This window comes from Saccharomycopsis crataegensis (genome assembly GCF_037102585.1).
Source record: "Saccharomycopsis crataegensis DNA, jcf7180000000073, whole genome shotgun sequence".
Classification (NCBI taxonomy): Eukaryota; Fungi; Ascomycota; class Saccharomycetes; order Ascoideales; family Saccharomycopsidaceae; genus Saccharomycopsis; species Saccharomycopsis crataegensis.
Genome location: NW_027043820.1, coordinates 555,181 through 577,867, shown reverse-complemented (window position 1 = coordinate 577,867; position 22,687 = coordinate 555,181). Strand labels below are relative to the sequence as shown.

At 40.1% G+C, this 22,687-nt stretch overlaps 8 protein-coding genes across 8 annotated transcripts; 7 read left to right on the top strand and 1 right to left on the bottom strand. All coding sequences in view use genetic code 12, as the record gives it.

The window, feature by feature from the left end:
- Nucleotides 1-1,229: 1,229 nt before the first annotated feature.
- SVL3 (Svl3p) lies at nucleotides 1,230-4,181 on the top strand (the record flags this gene model as incomplete). Its single annotated transcript, XM_064994623.1, has 1 exon — nucleotides 1,230-4,181. The coding sequence occupies one exon, from the start codon at nucleotides 1,230-1,232 to the stop codon at nucleotides 4,179-4,181; it is 2,952 nt and encodes a 983-aa protein (XP_064850695.1).
- Nucleotides 4,182-5,302: 1,121 nt separating this feature from the next.
- TFG2 (transcription factor IIF subunit TFG2) lies at nucleotides 5,303-6,655 on the top strand (the record flags this gene model as incomplete). The annotated part of the gene is made up of 1 exon (XM_064994622.1): nucleotides 5,303-6,655. One exon carries the CDS (start codon nucleotides 5,303-5,305, stop codon nucleotides 6,653-6,655), a length of 1,353 nt encoding a protein of 450 aa, XP_064850694.1.
- A 610-nt stretch (nucleotides 6,656-7,265) lies between these two features.
- On the top strand, nucleotides 7,266-8,564 carry PEX12 (ubiquitin-protein ligase peroxin 12; the record flags this gene model as incomplete). The annotated part of the gene is made up of 1 exon (XM_064994621.1): nucleotides 7,266-8,564. One exon carries the CDS (start codon nucleotides 7,266-7,268, stop codon nucleotides 8,562-8,564), a length of 1,299 nt encoding a protein of 432 aa, XP_064850693.1.
- A 311-nt stretch (nucleotides 8,565-8,875) lies between these two features.
- Nucleotides 8,876-13,309, bottom strand: FIG4 (phosphatidylinositol-3,5-bisphosphate 5-phosphatase; the record flags this gene model as incomplete). The annotated part of the gene is made up of 1 exon (XM_064994620.1): nucleotides 8,876-13,309. One exon carries the CDS (start codon nucleotides 13,307-13,309, stop codon nucleotides 8,876-8,878), a length of 4,434 nt encoding a protein of 1,477 aa, XP_064850692.1.
- Nucleotides 13,310-13,507: 198 nt separating this feature from the next.
- Nucleotides 13,508-14,248, top strand: DASC09_010160 (uncharacterized protein; the record flags this gene model as incomplete). Its single annotated transcript, XM_064994619.1, has 1 exon — nucleotides 13,508-14,248. One exon carries the CDS (start codon nucleotides 13,508-13,510, stop codon nucleotides 14,246-14,248), a length of 741 nt encoding a protein of 246 aa, XP_064850691.1.
- Nucleotides 14,249-14,808: 560 nt separating this feature from the next.
- DASC09_010150 (uncharacterized protein) lies at nucleotides 14,809-15,843 on the top strand (the record flags this gene model as incomplete). Its single annotated transcript, XM_064994618.1, has 1 exon — nucleotides 14,809-15,843. The coding sequence occupies one exon, from the start codon at nucleotides 14,809-14,811 to the stop codon at nucleotides 15,841-15,843; it is 1,035 nt and encodes a 344-aa protein (XP_064850690.1).
- A 435-nt stretch (nucleotides 15,844-16,278) lies between these two features.
- LSM12 (Lsm12p) lies at nucleotides 16,279-17,002 on the top strand (the record flags this gene model as incomplete). Its single annotated transcript, XM_064994617.1, has 2 exons — nucleotides 16,279-16,316; nucleotides 16,396-17,002. The coding sequence occupies 2 exons, from the start codon at nucleotides 16,279-16,281 to the stop codon at nucleotides 17,000-17,002; spliced, it is 645 nt and encodes a 214-aa protein (XP_064850689.1).
- Nucleotides 17,003-17,389: 387 nt separating this feature from the next.
- BUD4 (Bud4p) lies at nucleotides 17,390-21,963 on the top strand (the record flags this gene model as incomplete). The annotated part of the gene is made up of 2 exons (XM_064994616.1): nucleotides 17,390-17,432; nucleotides 17,579-21,963. The coding sequence occupies 2 exons, from the start codon at nucleotides 17,390-17,392 to the stop codon at nucleotides 21,961-21,963; spliced, it is 4,428 nt and encodes a 1,475-aa protein (XP_064850688.1).
- Nucleotides 21,964-22,687: the final 724 nt, after the last annotated feature.

Genomic DNA, 22,687 nt, shown 5'->3' with positions numbered 1-22,687 from the left:
GATTGTTGTTGGATTTGTTATTGTATATATGTCTGTTTCTGTCAATATATATGTACAAGGATGGGTGGGTGATTGATTGGATCAACATTCGCGACATGGATGATAATTAATCTATCTGGAAACCCCGTTGGTTTGATGAGATCATACACCATGAACTTGCCTTTGCCATTAGGGTTTCTCTATTGTCAATGACTTATTTACCCTTGTGGATTATCAGCTACTTGTGATCTGCCACCTTGGATGAGCCAACCAGACGGATTTATCTGTATCGGTATCACCAGGCAGATATCAATCATGGCAGATGGCGATAATGATGTGTGTGTGATCAGAAGAACAGTATGTACTGGCAATGTAATGTCCCAATAATATAGTAGTACGATAATTGTACAATAAAATGCGATATGGATATATATATATATATAGAGCTAATAGTGTCAAAAAGATAAAGAAGTAAGCGTCACATGTCAGGCTATTGTCCGGGCAACGCAGCTTTTTTTTTTTTTTTTTTTGGCGGGTTCTCTTTTCCCTCAGCGCTTAACGCTGATTTTTTTTTTTTCTTCCGCTTGTTCTTCATATCTTCCAGGGAATCAATCATCTCTTCTGCTATATCTTGTTCTTCCTTTTCTTCCTCTTATAACACCAATTCATATCCGATTTTGTTGTACTTACTTGCAATCTCTTCCTTTGTCACTCGCTTTCCCTGCTCTTGCTATCTGTCTCCCAACGTTGTTGCCAATTGTCAAGTTTGTTAGATCAACCGATCCCAATTGCTTTCCGAATTACTCAACAACAACAGATATAAACACCTACAAGAAAATCCTGATTTTCCAGTACTGTCAATCTCGGTGCTTACAGGAATCATTTGATTTTCAATCTTTTATTTCTTTCCTCTTTTTCGTGGGTCCAGTGATTTGCTCATCTTGGTGGTATTTATAGAACACTGCCATCTATCATATCATCATTGCTGGCACATTTTTTACGATTGTCGCAATTGCTATTTTCTTGGTACGTATTTTTTTTTTCTCTTTTGGAAAAGCTTAATTTTTTTTTTTTCACCGCTTCGGATATATCTTTCGGAATCTCTTTTGATCTGGAAAAAAAAATATTTTGGACAAAAAAAAAAAAAAGAAAAAAAAGAAAAGAAACAACACCATTAGCAATAAAAGGAAAAAAGTGAGATTTGAGTTACTGACATATCATAGATCATTTTCCAATAGAGGACACAAATAATGGATTCTCTCAATATCCTTTTTGCCGGAACCTCTCCGATCCTTGCTTATTATGCTTGGAAACTTTCTACCGTGGCCAACGTGTCTCTTTTAATCCATGACAACTCTTTGGCCGCACAGATCTCTACCAACGGCATGGTTTGGGTATCTCGTGGACAAAAACACGTCTTTCGCCCGTCCAAAGTTTTTTCTTCCCTTTCCGAACTCTCTTCTAGTAATTTTGATGCTATTTTCATCTCTCTGACCTCGCTTCAACAGTTAACCACATTATGCTCACAACTCAACCCTTTGGTGGGTCCTAACACCGCATTTATTGTGGAAAGCACCGGTTATCTTCAACTTGAAAGCTACGTGGTCCTGAATCTCCAGTCTCCTCAGCATCCATCGCCAATAGTGTTCTCTATTATGTGCGAGTCCGATATCAAGCATGTGCCTAACTCCCCAATTTTCCTCCACCAACAAAAATCCACTCATGACTACATATATTTGGGAACAGCAAGAAATACCAACGACGCACCACATTCTGAAACTTCTCGGGTGCTTTTTGCAAGATTGTCGTCGTCGTTTGAAAGAGCTGATGCCCTACTCTTCAAACCTTCAACAACCCTGGAATTCTTGAATTATCAATGGAAACTCGCTTTGCCAAGAATCATTTTCAATCCGTTACTCGTGCTATTCGAACTTCCGTACCCCGTGGAAATTTCTAAAGAAATCCTTGCTAAACCATTGATCCTGGGTCTACTAAACGAATTACTGGACTTGATTAGCAAAATGGGATGCAAATCGTTTAAAGGCTTCGAATCAGAGAATGCGTTATTGAACACCTGGCTGAAACTTTATTCAGATAACTGTGGTTCCGACGACACTCAAGTTTTAGAAAAAGCGTTGACCGACTTGTCCATCAACTCCAAACCAGAATATGTCGGTTCTCCAAATTTCTTTTTTGAATTCTATCACCAACAACAATTGGATCATGACACTTTGTTGTTGCAACCAATCTTACTTGCTGATGATTTCTCTATCAAGACCCCGTACCTTGAGTTCTTATACACAACAATTTGCCAATTCGCCAAGCTTAATAATTCCACTTTGGTAACAACTAGTTCGTTGTTTTTCATCAGAAACACTCAAGAGATTTCCAGGAAATTGAAGAATTTAGATAATACCAATAACTTAGAAACTCGTATTGTATCACTCGTCAACAAAAATAGAAGTTTGGAAGACCTGAATGCCTCATTAATCAAACAAATCAATGAACTTTCTTTGCAACTTAATTCTCAGCGCAGGGAAATGGCGAAGATGAGCCAATATAGCAACAACAACAACAACAATAATTCAGCTAATCCTTACCTCAATGCCAACCCTAGTTCGAATGCCCTTAATGGCTCTAGCGGCACTAGTACCAGCTCTGGATCCCGTTCAAGTGGTAATAGCCGTCCTATGTCTAGCGCTCTGCGCCGTCAAAGTCTTGTTAATGGAAGCAATGGCCAACTTACGGTTAACAGTGTTCAAGCTTCACCTCAAAGACTGCCTGCTCGTAACTCGGTCCACCAATTGAATTTTGATCTTGGCCCAGGCAAAAATAACTCTGTGCAACAAAACCCTCGGAACGAGAACTCCAATGAAGGGATGGACGATGGTTATGCTGAATTGGTGGATTTATCATTTACTGCCATGAAGTTCACCGGAGAAGCAAGAACTAGAACCCCATCGCCAAACTCACGCATGTTGAACGGTAATCCTAATGGCAATAGTCCAGGCGGTATGGGCAATGGTCCAGGAAACCCAGTCAGTGCCATTAATGGGACTAACAACGTAAAAGGACAAGCCAACGGGAACGTTGCTCGTTCGAACTCTTTCACTAATTCTGGTCGCAAGCCTGTGGCTGCTATCCCTAACGGCAATCCTACTGGACCTATGGTCAATGTCAAGAATTCAAGAGCTTCAGTAAGAAGAAGTGCATCTCACCAATCCAACTTGTATCCTAATCAGCAACAACAGCAACAGCACAGGCCAACGGTAAGACTTATTGGTAACGGCAATGGTACCGTATCAAGTAATAGCGTACCACAACAGCAACCACAGCAACCTGTCAATTCTGTGGCCATGATTCCTCTTTCAGCTCAAGCTTCGTTTGTTGACAAGCCTTTTGGCAATAGCTCATCTTATCTTCCAATCCAAGACGTTTCTGCTCGCTTCACCCCACAATCGAGAAAAAATAGAAAATCTGGGATGCCAATGCTTGGATCTCGTGTTGCTAGCGGAGCATCATTGGCGACCATGGGTAATCCATCGATGGCACATAATGTTCCTCCTGCTACACCAACCAGTGGTAATGGTAAACGAGATATCGATGAATATTCCCTTTATGGAGGTGCCAGTTTGCCAAACGGTGCGGTACAAAGACCACCTAGAAATAGAGCCAGTAGTTACAAGAACTTGGCAACAATGTCAGCTAACAGCAATATTCCAAATAATAATAATAGACCTGTTAACAATAATATTGGCAATGGTGCGGCTTACCATAGTAATAGAATCCAGATGCAACCTCCAAACCAAATGTCTTCTGCCAATAATTCTGCGCAAACTACCCCGGGACATTCTCCTTCATTGATGAATTCTACACAGACTCCACCGACTCAAGGATCCCATAATACAATCTCATCGGCACCAGAATTGAATGGGGCCCCAATCATGGCCCAAAGTCAAGGCTCGAATGATTCCAAGAACTCTATCCATTCAGACGGGATTTTTTCCAACATCAATAGTGGCAGTATTGATACGCAAAACAGTAGTGCTGTACCACAACAAAGCAAGGACCTTCCACAACAACCACAACAAGCAGTTGCTAGCGTTACGGCTAGTCAACTTGAAAGTCTTGGAAGATCCAATACTAATAGCAGTATAAAAAAGAAGAGTAAAATGAAATCTTTCTTCGGCAAAAAGAAATGATAGGTGGAAATGTTGATATATAACAGGTTTTTTGCATATGCGATTGAAATCGCGTTTTGTTAATAATATTGGTGCTTTCCTTTTTTTTTTCTTTCCTTGTTCTTTTTCTTTAATTTGATAATTATATCAATTTTCGAACATGTATTTAAAATTCTTCATTCATTTGCTTGATAATGATCTTTTGGTTTATCAAGGTTTTGGTACCGTTTTTTAATTTTTTCTTTTTTTTTTTTTTCATTGTGTTCTAATTTTCTTTTTAGGATTCTTTGCATGCCTTATTCATTTTCAATGACTATGACCAATTTTTTGTGGACTCTATAAAGCAAGCTGAGCAAATTCCTGTTGTACTCCTTTCTCTGCAATATGTGCTGGTCCAAAAAGAATTAAGAGTACTCAATTAATCAACTCGAAGAAGAAGAAGAAGAAGAAGAAGAAAATTGGAGGTAATAGAAATTCGTTCACAAGATACTTATCAATACGGCGTGATCCCCAATATGGTCCATCTGATTTGTTTTAACATCTTTTTTGATGATGGTTTTATGTTTAATTTGTTTTTTGTTTTTTGTTTTTTGTTTTTTGTTTTTGTTTTTGGCTATTTATAATTCATCATTTCTACAACACACATGTACATATATATATATATATATATATATACATATATACAAACACTCATTTTTCAGCTAATATTGTTTTTAATATCTATTCATTTGTTTTTTTGTCTTTGCTATTTGCTATTATTTATTTTGGCTCGTATTTGGGTTTATTAAGATTCGTAATTGGTGGTTTTATCAATCCACAACAGGGGGAATGAATTGAAGGAAAGCGATCCATAATTGATATGATTTGAAAGATATAAGATATGAGAGAGAAGATATGAAAGATAAAAGATAAAAGATAAATGAGATTTTATAACGATGTTGAGATAACTAGCCGCACCACGCAGCCAAAAACGACCTTTTTTTTTTTTGGCGATGGGAAAAAAAAACATCGCAGAAGATGAAGAAGAAGACTTTTTGCCATTAACCTTTCCATCCATATATTATTCATTTATCTATATATATATATTTATAAATATTACCATAGGGATTTCTATCAAACATCAACCAAGAATACACAAAGTGATGAGCGAAGGTCCAAAACCCGAGGTTAAAAAAGAAGTTACGGACTTCAACGAGATTTACAAGAATCAACCAGCAGACTCGGTGATCGTTGATGGGAAAAAAGAATCGTTGAACTTGGAGCTCCACAATGCTTCGAAACAAGTGTGGCTTGTGAAATTACCGAAGTTCTTGGCTGGGAAATGGAACGATGTAGAAGCAATTGCCGGGCAAGAAATTGGGAAACTCCGTATCAACAAGAACCAGCCGGCGATGGGGAAGAATGGGGAATTGAAGTTTAAATTGGTGCTCAATGAAGTGTATGTCGACCCCAACAGAAAAAGAAACGGCGGTGGCGGGTCCGAAAATAATAATGAGACCAGTAGTGGTGATGAGGAGAGCGATTTCAGCACGGTGATGAAGCAAGAAGGAATCATAAAATCCGAGTCTCCAGGGGTGATTGGTGGTATCAAGTCAGAATCAGAGAGTTTATCATCGGAGGGGAAAATCGATTATTTCAAGGACTTACCCCATGAGTATGATTTGCGAGTGACCAATAAAGCGGTGAAGAACCAGTTTATTTTTTCCGAGCAGAATTTGGATAATTTTGCCAAAAGACAAGAGGGGGCCACCAACAACGATGCATCATCATCGAAGACCAGTGGTGGTGGGGTGACGAAACCATCGGTCGATAAGAAAAAATTGTCGAAAAAACAGTTTTGGAGAGAACAGCGAAAGTTGGGAGGCAACAAGTTTGTGCAATTTGCCAAAGCGATCCCCAAGAAAACCGCGCTTGTGGGGACGATTTGCCATGAATGCTCGGTGACCCCATCGATTAACGATGTGAATTATTCCAACGTGTTGCAGGACCGGAAGAATAGAGTGTCGAAAAGACCAGATAAGCCAGTGATTGAGGTGCTTAGGGAAAATACCGGTATCATTCAACGGTTCAGTGCTCCTTCTTTGAAAGGGGACACCGCCGCTAACGACGATGCGTTCATCAAGGCCAACAAGGATTCCAAAGGTAAGGAACAGAACCGGGCGATTCGGATGGAAAGAAAAGAATTATTGGACTTGTTATTCCAGTTGTTTGACGAGTACGATTATTGGAGCATGAAGGGGTTGAAGGAAAGAGTCAAGCAACCGGACAGTTGGTTGAAAGAGTGTTTGGACAGCGTGGCCACATTGATTAAAAGAGGTCCTTACGCGTCAAAGTACTGCCTAAAGCCTGAGTATAAGAAGATGAGAGACGTTGCCAGAGTCGAGCGTCAAAAGGAATTGGGTCTTGATATCACCAATCCTGAAGATGAAAATAAAGATGATGAGGATGCCGATGATGATGTGGAGATGGAGACCATTGTTGGAAACAAGGACTGATTTTGTTCTGGAGAGAGAGGGGGGAAAGATGGTATGGCTGATTATTATGGAAGGAAATTTTTTTTTTTTTTTTTCTTTTTTCTTTTTTCTGAGGAATCGTATTTCTTAATAGTTTCCCCCATTAAATATATGATATCGTATATAAAAATTACAAGGGGACAAGATTACCGGTAGGCTTTACAGGTTTTGTGTCGAAGATTGTATGGGTTTCCAAGTCGAGGAGTACTGCTGTTTTCTTTTTTTTTTTGGATTTTGTTCCCTAGAGAATAACAACACGTTTGGCCATTATAATCTTGCCACTGCTATTTTCATAGCGAGTGGGGTTCCCAAATATCAATGGCAACAAATTGGATAGATTTAAAATGCTCAAAAAGACAAGGATATTGATCAATAATAGGCCCAATTACCCACTGATTAGGTAACCCTCCAGCGCACCGCTTACATAATATCAGCACTTTTCCCTGATTCTTTTTTTTTTTTTTTTTTTTTATCTATGTTATATCATCTTTAATTGACACATTAATTGGTTATCATATGTATCGACACATTGCTTACAATCTTTACGATATAAATCTCTAATTTTTTCCATATTTTCAACACCCCAACAACAATGAGCTTCTATTCCTCGCTTGACTCAAGGTCGTTGGACGTGAACTCCCCCACAATCTTTGAAATTCTTTCTGCCAATGAACTATCGAACTTGTTGACCCCATCACTACGATACGTGTTGGTCCATTATACCCATAAATACCCACGGCAATTATTAAGACTATACTCGTACTTTGATGAAGTTAATCTTGTGGGACGGCTCGCGTTAGAGTACAATTTCTTACGGCGTTGGAACTCGACGTTCACGGAAAAGTTTTATGGGATCAAGAGAGGATCGAATTTGGGAATTAGTATTGAGGATAATGGGGGGAACTCTCAAAGCAAGAAGAAAAAACCGCTCACCCGATGGCAAATTTTGGGGACCTTGGTGTTTCTTGTCGGAGTGCCGTATCTCAAAGAGAAACTCGATGTGATATATGAGAAATGGAGTGCTGAATTGTTGATCAACACTCCTACAGATGATGATGATGATGATGATGATAATGATGATACAACACAGCGGGAAAAACAGACTAAGAAAAAGAAGAAGAAGAAGAAGATGTTGTGGAAATTGATGTTTCTTAAACTATACCCCTTGATGAATATTAGCACCACGATATTCCTGGTATTATTACAAGTGTTGTACATTTCTGGGAAATCGGCATTTCCATCAATCGTCACATATTTATTGAATATCAAGTACTTGAGATTATCCCCCGCCGATTACGAAACTCCATCATCATTGTCCCCGGGGTCTCCCCCTCCTCCACTGGTGAATAGGATCAGACCATTGAGCTTAGGAGAATCGATCAACACAAGGGTGGTGGGGAAAATAATGGCGCCGTTGAAGTTATCGATGACGAGTTTTTTCGACACCACTTTCCCGATGATGATGTTTTCGTTGAAATTTTTGGAATGGTGGCAACAGAATGATAACATCAAGGATTTATTCACGAATTCTCAAGATAATTTCTTGAAAGAAACGTTAGACCGGGTCAACACCGTGCCCACCCCGAAACATCACGGGGATTATTATTATTATCATCATCATCATCAATATAAACACCGTGGGAATAATAATAGTTATTTGAAACATCAGTACGATGATTGTGTGATTTGCAAGCAACCAATCCAAAACCCCGCGATCATCGAAACCGGGTACGTGTTTTGTTACCCATGTATCATGAGACACTTAACCGAACCATCAGACCCAACCGTTGGTGGAAGGTGTCCGGTCACCGGTCAGAAACTTTTAGGGTGTGAGTATTCTCCAAATTCAAAGACTTGGAAAGTACAAGGAATTAGAAGATTGATGGTTTAAAAAGAGGAATGATTGGGGAGGAATCATGCAATGGTTTGGCAGTACGATTTTTGAAACAAGAATAAAGGATAATAAATACAATGATTAGTAGTACGATTTTTGATACACAGAAATGGTTTAAATGAGATAGAATTGATGATTCACCCAATGATTTAGTATTCATGATTAGATGAGACCAGATACTAACGATGAAGAAATGATTTTAATGACATAACCCACTGATGATTAGATAATGATTTCAAAATTATAGAATGCTGTAGAGTGTGTGTACGGCGTGTGCCCAAAAAAAAAAAAAAAATAAGGAATGAAAATTATACAACCCCGTAGAATTTCATGATGGTATTAGTATCATACTCGGTATTGGGAACCCCATGATACTCGACATCATCAAGCACGTTGGCGTACAAATTATCAAAGTGTTTATGGTTATGGTTATTCCCTTTTTTTTGGAAGTCACTCGTCACATAATAAGCATTATCACTGGCGTATTCATCCTTGGTGGTCGCCAACCCCACGGAAAACTTGAACGCTTCGATATCTCGTGGGGAGATATCGCTGACACCAGGATTATTCACGTTCAACACTTTATATTCCCGGAATTTTTCCTCGTATAGTGCAGGGTTGATCAACAATCCTTCGAATTCGTAATTGTTGTAATCAACACTGGTGGTATCGAGGAGGATCCGACTACTTTCTTCTTCGCTGTCATAACTATGGAAAACGTGCTCGCCGTGATCATTCACCAGCAACGACGACGAACCGGTGGTGACAGCCCCATGATGTTGGTGGTGGTCACCAATCATCAACAGCTCATTGTAAAAATCACTGATTATTGATAATTTATCCTCGCACTCGTGGTAAATCACGGTTTCTTCACCGTAAAACTTATCGAAATTCGTGGTACGATCGTGCTCGTCATTGGTGCCGTCGTGGAGGGTCATCGTCGTCGTGGTCAAGTATGCTTTCTCATCTTGGTGGTCATCGTTATATAAATTCAAGTTTTTGATAGACATCATCGGGTTAGTCAAATATTCATTGAAATTCTTATTCTTATCGATCGCTCCCAATTCCGGAGACATTATTTCTCGGTTATCGTGTGAGTTTTTTCCGTAATAAATGGGGGTTTCCCCGCCTTGCGAGGTGGCGGCGGGACTATTATTAATCTCATCATCGACAACCGCTGCCGGATTATCATTTTCTCTGGTCTTGTTGATCAATTTATTGAAATTGATATTATTGGGGAGCAAGTTTAAGATATTCGAATAATTCATCGACCGGCCCAATGATAATTGTCCATCATGGGTTTTTTTTCGGTTAGATAATGGGAATTTCCCCAAATACGACGATTTACCATGATCCATGACTTCTTCGTTATTGACATCATCGTAGTTTTCCCCCATGAACGGTTTGTTGGTATCATCACGATTTCCATTGTTATTATCGGTCATCATGAACATCGAGTTTTTACCGGTACCGTAAACCCCGCTGGCGTTTTCGGTAAGAAACTTGCCGAGATTCTCATTGGCCCTGATGATACCATTTAATTGTGAGTACAAGAATTGGAGTTGATCGTCGTCGTCATCGTCTTGGGCGTGATAAGTTTTATGGTTGTTCCACAAAAATCGGAAGAATTCACTATTATCACTATTATCATTATTATCATTATTATCATTATTATCATCATCTTGTTGAGACACAAAATCCTCACTATACAACTGCTTGAATTTTTGATTGATGATCCCCGGCTTCCGTGATTCAAACGGACTCATCTCCAACGATGAAAAATGAATCCGATCCTTATCGACAGTTTCCCCTTCTCGGTCTTCGGAAAATTTCGCCCCTGATAACTCTTTGGCGTCGATCGCTAAAGAACTTTTCATGTTCATATCGAACAACAATTTGAAATTCGTCAATTTTCTCGGGGTATAATACTCGGTCCAGTAACTGTCGATTTGTTTCCCCGGATACGGCTCAAGCATGACATCGACCCTTTGTTTACATTTGCGATCCATGACTTTGAGACGATAATTGATATCGTATAATTTTTTCAATACTGATTTTTTAGTGACTTGTTGTTGTTTTTGTTGTTGTTGTTCTTCCTCTGCTGCGCCTTGTGGTTTATTGGAAAATACCCGTTTACTGATAATCCCCCCGTGCAAATCAATGATCAACTCATCGAGTAACTCACGAGCAATTATCGGGAAATTCTCATCGATGTTGAACTTATCGATTTCTCCATTCAACAAGTATCGAGGCGGTGGGAAATGGATGGATTTCCAATAATTGAACACGTCTTCGTTCCACCAATAGTTGAAACTGCGAAGTTTTTTAAGGTGCGGCTTATACCCACTGATATCATTATGCAAATAATAATCATTGGGGAGATCCCACAACAAGAACTTACTACCTAATTTCAGATAATCGTAATTGCCCAAAAACAAATTGATGGAATCTTGTCTCAATGGATCGACAAAACTGTTCGAGTAGAACCGCTTGAAATTCTCGATCAAATCGTTTTTTTTACTGCTCCATTGATTGATCTTTCGGTAGGTTTCCATGGTGTTCACTAAATTCGATCCTCCGTACTGTAAGGCAATGATATTCCCGTGGTTATGGAACAAATCCGTCAACAAGTTCACGGCGTCGGAATCGTAATCGAGGTACACGTTATCGTATACCCCGAGCAATTTGAGTTGATGGCCCAACGCTTTTTTCCCAATGATGAATTGCGCGGCGTTGGTACGATCTAAACAATCGATACAATTGGTGCGGCAAATACCAATTTGTAAATTGCTGTGGTCTTGGATGAGCGAGTTGTGGAAAATCCCGATTTCCCCAATCACTCGATCGGCATAAGTTTCCAAGAATTCTAACACGTCTTGGCCATGGCTGCTAGATTTCGAGGCTCTAGACATATCCCAGGCAACATAATCCAATCGATGAGATTCGGGGATGAATTGGTTAAGAAACTCGATACATTCACGGAACTCTTTGCCAAGAATCGATTCCCTAGGGGTTTTCTCCTTTTGTTTGATCAAATTCAAAATAAAGAGCTTGGACCCATACCGTTTGAAAAGTTTTTCGAAATGGAGGGCCGACACCGAATAAAACGGATCGTTCAACGTCATGCTGATTGGGGGTTTGGCAATCTTGATATTGGAGTCCTGGGTCCAGAATAATGGGATACTGCCCCGGTGTTGGACAAAACTGGTGTACCGTGGGTTCATGAAATACCCATTAGCGTTATCGTGGAACGAAGTGGTCAATTCGTCACAAACGATTTGTTCTGATTCCACTTCGTTAGCCACGTTACCTTTATCATTGACCCCACGTTTCAAAAACCGGGCTCCGGCAAAATGATGCGATCGTCTAGCAATCACCGTGATGTAGATCTTCTTGTTATAAATGGAGATATTTGCCTGGTTGAAAAACCCATGGATGATGGGCTGGAACCAGTCAAACGTTCGGTCAAACACCAGGACCGCGGGCTTGAGCAAGGCAATGTTCCAAACAAACATCTCATTATACGACCCTAGGTAATTTTCTGCTTCTTCTTCGGTGCCCAATAGAGATTTGACCCGGTCTTCGTTATCGACGTCATTTATTATTGTGTGGTCGGGGTTTATTGATGATGAGATGTTAATTTCGGAGTTGCTATTTTCACCAGTTTCAGGGGATTGTCCTTTTTGATGGATAATTGTCGAATCATTATAATCTTTGCTAAGGTTGGAATTTTTCTGTTGAGTTTTATATTTAAACGCTTTGAATTTCTCGTTCATAAAGTTTTTCTGTAAAGTGTTGGTGATATCGTAAGTATAGCTGAAATAAAAGTTTTGGTCGAGACTGAAATCCTCAAAGATCGAAAGAAACCGTTGTTCATTATCAAGGGCGTCTTTGGAGGAGTTTTTCTTGAAATGGGTTTTATTTTTCTCGTTGATCACCGGGATCAATTTGGTGCTATCGATTTTATAAATGTTATGACCCCCCAAGATCCCAACGATCGACCGTTCAGTCACGGTGTGTAAGTAATAATTGTGGGTGAATTTGATGAATCCCAATAACCCGTAGCATGAGATCCGTTTGACGAGGTTCTTGGTTTCTTCTAAAGTGTTGAGGATTTGGATGATCTCTTTGCGGTTGAAATACACGTTATCCTCGATGATGTTCAACTTGTCGACGGGGTTGGTCAAGTCAATTTCCAAGATCCGGAACATGGTTTCCCTGTTGTTGCTACCGATGATATACATTCTTTCCTCGGTGTCGTAGATGGTGTATTTCTGGAGAATCAACTTGCGAGGTTTCAAAGTGGGGAAGTTTTTGTCTCCGGGGAATAATGGGATGTTTGTCTTATTGGCGTTGGTATTGGTATTATTGTCGGAACCGTTTAACAAAGGGGCATTTTCATAATCATAAACAAAGTCTTCTTCTTCGTTATCATCAGCATCATCATCATCTTCTTCTTCTTCTGGCGGGGTGTTGTTATTGTTATTGTTATTGTTATTGTTTTTGTTGTACCAGGCATCTCCAAAGATCACATTGTCATCAAAACTTGATTGTTGTGGAATGGTATTCTCCTCATCGTTATTATTATCGAGGGAATTCACTGCCAGGGCACTTTCTGAGACGAATCCTGGCGATGGTTTGCTTAACGGTGGTGGTGGTAGTGGATGTTTTTGCCATTGGGAATCGTTGGACGATACACTGACATCCTCGTCGTCGCGGGATCTTTTTTTCTTTTTGTCCATTTTGGAGCAAAATAGCAGATGGGAATGTGTGTTGGGAATAAATGGAATAGGATAATAATAACAATAATAACAATAATAAGATAATATAAGAAACCCACCCCCAAATTTTGGTGATTTTTGAGGGAACGGAGCGCCGTTAGTAAACTTCTTCTTCTTCTTCTTCTTCTTCTTCTTACCCAAAAAGAGACCACACACCAAATGCCAACCAGAACACCTTTAATCATCCTCAGTCTTCTCACGATCGCCCTCGGGCTCCAGCTAGTGGCGTTGTTGACGGTGCCGGTGAGCCTGACCATGAGTCTTTGCAGGTACGGAGAGCACGCCTTTGGGGTGTTTGGGTTCTGCAACATCACCAGTGGGGCGTGCTCTGACATCCTGATCGGGTATAAAAACACCACCATCGACGAGCTTCTGGGGTTCCTGCTCCCGTCCAATACCAGGCAGTCGATCTCGCGGTTGTTGGTGGTGCACCCCATCAGTGCCGGGTTCACGTTGGTGTTGCTCGTGTTGGCGGTGCTCGTCCATTTGGTGGCCAACGACCTACGGTTGTTGTTTTTGTCGGTGCTATGGACGTTACCGACGTTTTTGCTCAGCTTGCTCAGTTTCTTGGTGGATATCTTGCTATTTTCGCCGCACTTAGAGTGGTGCGGGTGGATTATATTGGGGTCGACGGTGTTGATTGCCATGTGTGGTGCGATGCTCTGCGTGATGCGAAGGTCTAGTTCAAGTAGAATGGTGGGGGGAGGGTATCATAATGTGAGGAGTAATAAGGAGGAGGAGGGGGAGGGGGAGCCGAAACTTTCGGAGGATGAGTATTATGGTGATGATGAGTATTACGAGACTTTGCGAAGAAGTAGTATGGGGAGTTATCTTGAGGAGAATCAGGAGGAGGAGATTATGATGGATGAATTGCGGCCGTTAAGGAGGGTGAGCAGTTGAAGATTCGTGATTCTTATTATTGTTGTTATTTTTGTTATTCTTATTATTGTGATTGTCATCATTGTTTTATTTAAAGAGGTATTTATATTTGATTGACAGTTATCATTGGCAGTTGTTACTAACCGTTATGATTTGATTTTGGGAGGGTCTTTTGTATTATTATGAATGTTTATGAGTGTTTATTAATGAATGTTTATTATTAAAGGAAATGATGGTCGTGATACTGTAGCTAGCCACTCTATTGCCAAATGAACAACTGCCGTTGTATTGAAATTGCGATTTACAGACGATTGATTCAACCATTACATAATAATCAGTCCTCCCAATACCTCAAGACACTGGCACTTTATCACCCAAAATGAAGCAAAAATCGCTAATTGTCATTCTGCAGGGTGCCACGCCCTGCCTCATCAACAACAACAACAAAAAAAAAAAAAAAATAAACAAAAAAAGTGGTTTTTGATGGAAATCAACAAGAAAACTTGGAAAACATTTATGATGATGGTGATGTTGGAGGATACAATACAATAAATAATACAGCATATAATACCCCAAAAAACATGGACTCCCAAATAGTTTCCCACCTCGCCCTTCACCACCAGCTCCAAAAAACCCTCGAGCAAATCAACCTTCAAGAGCTACAACGACTTCACCACCAACAGATCCTCGTCCTCATCAACCATCTTCACAAAAATCTCCCATCACAAGAAGAAGAAGAAGAAGAAGAAGACCATCACCACTATAACCTCCTGTTGTCGCAAATCCACTCGCTCAAATCCCAAAACGAAAAACTCAAACACCAATTGGTCACCCAGAAAGCCGCGTTTGAAACCAAATTGGACGCTCTCTCGAAATCAAACTCTTTGCTCAAGGACAAGATCGACACGTTAACCAAACAGAAATTGGCCAACTTGAAAGGCTCGCCTAAGAGTAATAGTAACAGCCAAAGCCGGTCGTATATCCCCAAAAAAGTCAGCAGCACCACCAAATCGGATTTCTCGACCACCCCATACTTGCGGAAGTTTGCGGGCACCATCCCCATCCCCACTACCCCTCGATCACCGTCGCCCACCAGGATCTTTGCCTCGTCACCTAGTCGTTCTCACAAATCCATAATCATTGCTTCTCCAATAACTACCACCAATAATAAACCACCGACGATCATTACCTCGACCCCACAAGGAGCTGTGGCCACAACAAACAACCAGATCGTGTTGACATCTTCAGGGTCTCCTAAACTAGCGTCGCTTATCAAGTATAAACAAAAGACGAAACCTCGAGGATCGTCATCCTCAATGCGCAAGAGTTTGACTGGCGATCCCATTGGTGATTATCTCGTCGATGACGAACACGATTTGGTGGGCAAGATCGATATCGACGCGCCATTTGCGGCGAAGAAAAGACGGAAGTTGGGCAACAAGACGATCAATTTGTTGGATGACGAGAGTATGGGGGAAGGGATGGAAGTGTTTGAGCAGGCGGCCAAAAGAAGCCGGATGGTCACCAACACCCCGTTGGCGAAAGTGAAGTTGATGGATCGTCTTGGGGGGATTAGTCCGTTGAAGAAGAAGAGTGCCAAGGTGTTTAGGATATGATGGGTGGTGTAATAGATGATAGATGATAGATGATATAATATAATACAATACAATATAATACAATATAATATAATACAATATAATGTAATACAATATAACATAATAGATAATATAATATAATATAACATAATATAATATAATATAATATAACATAATATAATATAATATAATATAATATAATATAATATAATATAATACAACACAATATAATATACTATAATATAGTACAACACAACACAATACAATATAATACAACATAATATAACATAATGGATAATGGGAAACTCCCAATCGGTTACCCTCCCAAAAAACCCCCCCACCGGCTGCGAAAACCAAATTGTTTTGCAACAAACACTGCTCAATGGGGGAGACAGCCAGTAAGTATATTATATAATATATTATATACATATATCTTTCCCAATTGTACCGCCACAAATGAACAGTGTCTCGTTGGAAACATTACTAGGTGTCAGGTAAGTCACAAACTCTCACCCACATCATAAAATATCAGCCCTCCTATCCACTCGCTACTCCCCTACTAACAACAATTAGAATAAAGGCTACCACAATCTTGGACACCGTCATCCAGGGCAAAGTGTACTCTGTCGACGTCGACACCAACACCATCACCTTAATCCAAGACAAATCATCCGAGAATAACCTATCCAATAACACTTACCGGGTCCTCAGGGCCTCGTTCCTCAAATCAGCAGAGGTGATGACCACCAAAAACAACAACAAACCCAAGGGAAAGAGCCTCAGCAAGCCAACGTTTAAAACCGCCGATCCAAAGATTTCCCACGTCAATCTAGACGATATCAAGGCAAAACAATCGCAAATCGCCAAGCAGCTGGAAAAAGACCGGTTACAATCTGCCAGAGACAAATTCATCGATAATAACCTCAAGTTGATCTCGGGGATCCATGGCAAGGAGATCTACAGGAAAATCACCAAGTTGTTCCCGTTAGAAGAGGTCCAAGTGAGGAGCGATGCGATCGCGGTGTTTGGGGCTGTGACGATCAACAAACCGTGGGGAATTGACAACGTCGAGATCATCAAGAAGGCCGGGGATTTGGAGAAGGACAGCCGGGCTGATTCTTCGATCGAGTTTGTCAAAAGCATTGTTGTTGATGTCAATGCGAAGATCATTGGGGGTTGATTGTATAATATATATGTACGCTACAATTGCCATGGTTATTACCTGCTGTTGTGATGATTAAATGTTGTTAGAAAAGAAATGATCAGTACTGGTAGAGATATGGATATTATATTCACCGTAATAAACACCATTGTAGGATAGCATAGCATAGGTCATTCCAGGCAGTCCATTCGTCGATCGAATTCAATTTAATTTAATTACCTAAGCGATTACAAAAAAAACAAAACAAAAAAAAACAAAAAAAAAAACAAACAAAAACAAAAAAAAAATCGTCTCTGAAAATGAAAATCACCGCCAGTAAATAATAATAAATAAATATCAACCAACAAACCAATCGCTCTTTCTTGCGCTGATATATCAGTCCCCAGTGTCACTCACTCAGCAATAATGGACCATATAACAGAGGGATCTCTGTCCCAGGTGATGTCTGGTATGTACTGGAACACGAACACCGCATTCCCTTCTCTAATATATCTATTCTACCTCTTTTTTTTTTTTTTCTCTTTTCTCTCTTTGGTCGGTTTTGTTCATCATCTGTCTCTTAAATCACTATTACTAACAACCTCCTCCTTTTAGACATCACAAATGGTCAACAACCCTCCTCTACCAACAGAAGCAAATCGTTGTTGTTTGAGTCTATCCCCGAAGACAACATTTACTCCCCATCCGACAACGTCAATAACGAAAACTCCCCATTCCCGTTGAAATCGTCGCTCAGCGTGCGAAAGATGACTGGTGAACCTAATTCTGATAAAAAAGTCTGTTTCGAAAACTCTCCAGTGGTGGTCGAATACGACAAACTCAGCAGCGAAGACGAGTATTCCCTTAGAAACTCCAATTCCGTCGATAGTGGGATCCTGTCTTCCAACTCGTCGTCCAAAATAGCCACCACCACCACAAACTTCCAATCGACTTGGAAACCCAACTTGACAAACTCTGGGACAACAACAACAATGCACTCAGATCATCCTAAACCCTTGCCTCCAATGCCCCAGACCTTGCCGCAATCCGAGTCTTTACAACAGGATTTAAGATTTTATAATCTCAACAATAATGGCCAGGGTCTCCACAATAATACCAATAATACCAATAATAATAATAATAATAATAATAGTAATAACCAGGATCTCAGTAATCAATATAGCGAAGTCGAATTATATGATAATCTCGACTCGTTTGAAAATGGTAATGTCTCAGAAGTCTACCCTCCAACCTCGATCGCCATTCCAAAACTTCGGATGAAAAAGGAAAATTACATCAAAAACGATGGTGAATTAATCGATAGTGATCAATCGATGGAAATCGATGGCAAATTGCAAGATTTAAACATCAATGAGAATAGGACCACCGCCACCACTGCCAGAGATTACACGTTGGATGACCTCATCAATGATTCAAATGCCACCGTCAACCGGTTTGATTTCAATTCTACTTCTTCTCCTTCCAAAAGAAAAAACATGAGCCATTTGGAAGATACCTTGGACTCGGTGTTGCCTCCAGATAGAACCCCATCAACCATCATCAAGGAAAACCACAACCTATACGAACGGTACAGAAACCACAATAACCACCGTATTGTCTCCAATAGCAGTGAGAAATATTACGACGATGTGATTTTGAATAGCGTCAGACAAAATGTCAATAATGCGTTCACTGCCAATCGTGACTCGATCAAACGTCCCAATGCGGTGAAAAAAGTTTCTCAACCCCAAGAAATCGAATCTTCCAAAGTTGGAGAAGAGGAAGAATCTTCCAAAGATGAATTCACCATTGGCGATTATATGAATGATTCAAAGCACATTTCTGGGGCTCACAAATCTAAAGATATTTTCGAAGATATCGAAATCACCGACCCAACTATCTCGTCGACCCAATCTAGTGGTAAAGTCGGCAAACCAGAAAGTAGACTTAGTTCCATTGGGTCCAGTGTCACTCCGTTAGGCGAATCTACCATGGACCATTCTGGGTTTTATGCATCGTTTAACCCTCCGATAACCCCAAGTTTCAACAAAATCGACGAAGAAGAAGATTTGTCTGGTAATGGAATACCGATGGATGATCCACAAGAAGAAGAAGAAGAAGTTTCCGAAGATCAAATCATGCAAGAACAACAAGAAGAACCACTGCAGAATCAAATTGATGATTCATTCGAAAGGCTCAGAAATCAAGATATTTCTATCAAACAAGACGATCAAGAGGCGTTCAAACCGTTTTCTGAATCGGTATTTATTGAATCAAATAAAGATGCCAACACCACCCCTAATGACGATTCACGAGTAAATGAAGTATCCAACGACTCCACTGCGTCGAATTTCACCCTCAAGTTGATGCAATTGAAGAAAGAAAAAGAACAACAACAACAACTGGTGAATTCGTCATTCATGCCAGGGTTAGACCCAAAAAACACTTCGTCGCAAACTGTTGCAGACGATAGTCACAGATCGTTAGCCCCAACAAGACTCACCAACAGTGTATTGGACACTTTGTTATCAAAGACCAATGAATACGCCACCAAGAGCGGGATTGCAATGACCACCAAAGGAGTTTCTAACTCTGGGGCCACTTCTAAGACCACCAAGATCTTCTCCAATAAGCATGATTTCGATAAACCTAATAAGCCGGTGTTTGATAAGCCACTGTTCCCAAGATCGCCAACCCAAGATTCGTTATCGTCTTCTGAAGATGTCCTCAACATCTGGGCCAACATGAAACATAAGGAATCAGAAAATAATAATAACCACCAACATCAAAAGGCCAGTACTATTAGAAGTCAAAGTATGAAGAGCTCTCCTAGTATGAACTCGGTGGAAATCAAGAAAATGTTGAAGACCAAAAGAAAAATCAGTCTTCGTAGTGGTACCGGTTCCAAGAAGTACCAAAATCATCAAAATCAAAATCATAATAATGATAATAATAATAATAATATCGACGATAGCATTACCACCGATCGCAATGGAAGGGTCGGGGGTAATTTCATCAACGATACTATTGATCGTGGCAACAGTGATGGTGAAGATATCGACGACGATGAAGAAGAAGATGACGACAATGAGGATGTAGAAATCATGGGTCCTGAAGATGATGATGAAGAGGAAGATGGGATGTTGGATCATATCAAGGACGAGTTATCCAAGATCCCTCAACCGTTATTGCCAGAACAACATTTCGGGAACGCTGATTTCGAACAAGAATTCACCCAAGAACTCTCAAGGTTTGAAGATTTACAAGATGATGAAGAGCAAGTGGTGCGAGGGTATACCACAAGAATCAGTAAAAATGAATTGATCGTTGCGAAATTGGACGAAAAAATGATCGATGGCCCTGAAGAGTACGGCAAACAAAAGATCCCTAACGAGATTTTCAACAGCAAGAAACCTCATATTTATCAAGGGATCGTTAGTAAACCCCAACAACGGGAAATCAAAGTTTCCAATGGATCACAAAGTGCACGCAGCAGGAAAACCAGTGGGGGTAGTGGAGCCACCTCGAATTATGTCAGTGCAAGAAACAGTTTTGGTAAAGAGATCAACGTTAGAAAAAGAAAGTCAGGAGCTCTCAAAGAATTACAACAACAACAACAACAGCAACAGAAAGTTGGGGACCGAGTGGCTTCTATAAATTCCGATGATAGACAACAACAGCAGCAGCAACCATTTAGGTTTTCTTCGACTTCTGGCTCGATTTACGAACGACAAATCACCGCCCCAAAATTACACCGTATTTCTGCCTCTAGTAAACGTGGTCAATCATTATGCGGATCGATCCATGATGGAAGTTCCATCAGTACCTCGATCAGCGGCAGAGATCCTAAATATTCTGGGCACCCACCATCATCATTCCAGCAACCACCCGAACCGATTCTTGAAGATGAACAGAATTATTACGATATCAACTTGCCAAAGGACGATCAAGGTAGATTGTACGTTAGAATCGTTGGATTAAAGAACTTAGACTTACCGGCGGTCGATGCCCACAATGCCAAATTCTCGTTGATTTTGGATAATGGGATCCACTGTATTTCCACTCCTGAAGTGGATTTGCATACCAATACCAGCATCAACCAAGAATTTGAATTGACGGTCAGCGATAATTTGGAGTTCATCTTGACGTTGAAAGCGTCGTATGAATATGAGGGGACCGAGAAATTGATCGAGATCACCGAGAAGTACCCCGTGCGGAAGCGGGTGCTTGGAGGTTTGTTGGGTCATAAAACCATTTACAAGACCAGGAAACGGTTGGTATCAAAGATCGACAAGACCGATCCTTGGGATACCAAGATGGCGAAAGACGGGTCGTTTGCTAGAGCTTATGTGGATTTTGCCCAATACGAGCCGTTGATCACTGGCAAAGCCTGTAATTTCGACGTCACCTGTTTCAACGAATGGGAAACTTATGAAGAACGCAACCATCAAGTGAAAAAGCGTCAGCCTTACCGAATTGGCAAACTCGAATTACAAATGTTATACATTCCCCGGAGCAAGATCAACGAAGTGTTCCCACCAAGTATCCATATCGCTTACGAAGCGGTGAAAGAGTATCAAAAGCAATTGCAAGTGAATTACGAAGGGTTCTTATCGCAAGAAGGTGGTGATTGCAATTACTTGAAACGCCGATGGTTTACGTTGAACGGTACCGATTTGATCGCCCACAATGAGTTTTCTAAAAAAACCAGAGCGAAGATCAATTTGATCAAAGCGGTGGGGTTGATTTCGTCGAATATCAAGAAAAACTACATTGCGGGGACCACTAGTAATAACAATAGCAAGAATAATCGACGGTTGAGTGAGGAGATCATTATGCATCAAGGGTTCAAGATCAAGTTCATGAATGGGGAAACCATTGAATTTGTTGCTGATTCGCAGTACGAGAAGATGAATTGGCTCAGACTTTTGGATCTGGTAATTAGTAAGAATAAGTTCCGTCAGCCATGGATCAAGATTTTGTATGATCAGTTGGTGTGATTTTCCAAGGCGCCCTCAGTGGATAGTGATTATTAATTATGCTTGCAAGTTGTGGTAGATTATGTTTACAAATAGTGATGGTAATGCAAAAAAAAAAAAAAAAAATAGGAATGTTTCTAAATGATCAGGATAAATGATTTGAGTTGCTGTTTTTTGTTACTGAAACTCCGATGGATTGTATGGAGTACGTTTGTGAGAAAGTTTTGCTGCAAGTTGTCTTGTTAAATCCGCTGATTTTGTTGTTCTTTATGCTTGATGCTGGTTGATTTTTCTATATTTTGTGGCTTTGCTCGTCCATTGTGTCTTATTTCTCTTCATATTATCTGCTGGTTTTATACTTCTAATTTGTTTGCATATCGTTAAAGTCTATTTAATTCTAGTTTGCTTTAGAACTTTTACAATTGTGGACACGGTTTTATTCTATCCAGAGTTTGCACTTCCTTATCTACGATCGGTCAAATACTGATCGATTGTGTTTCTTTTTATTATTATTATCGTCGTTCTAAATTTGGTTTTTTTTTTTTTCTTTATTTTTTTTTATTTTATTTTATTTTATTTTCCCCTTTATCAATTTTGTTTATTGTGTTTTTCGTTTCCATTTTATTTATTTCTTTATTTTTATCCTGTTCCCTTGATATCCCTACAATTGAATCATTTCTTCCTACTTATTGATAACGATCGACAATTGTCGCCAGTTTTACCAGCAACTTCGTTATATATAAAG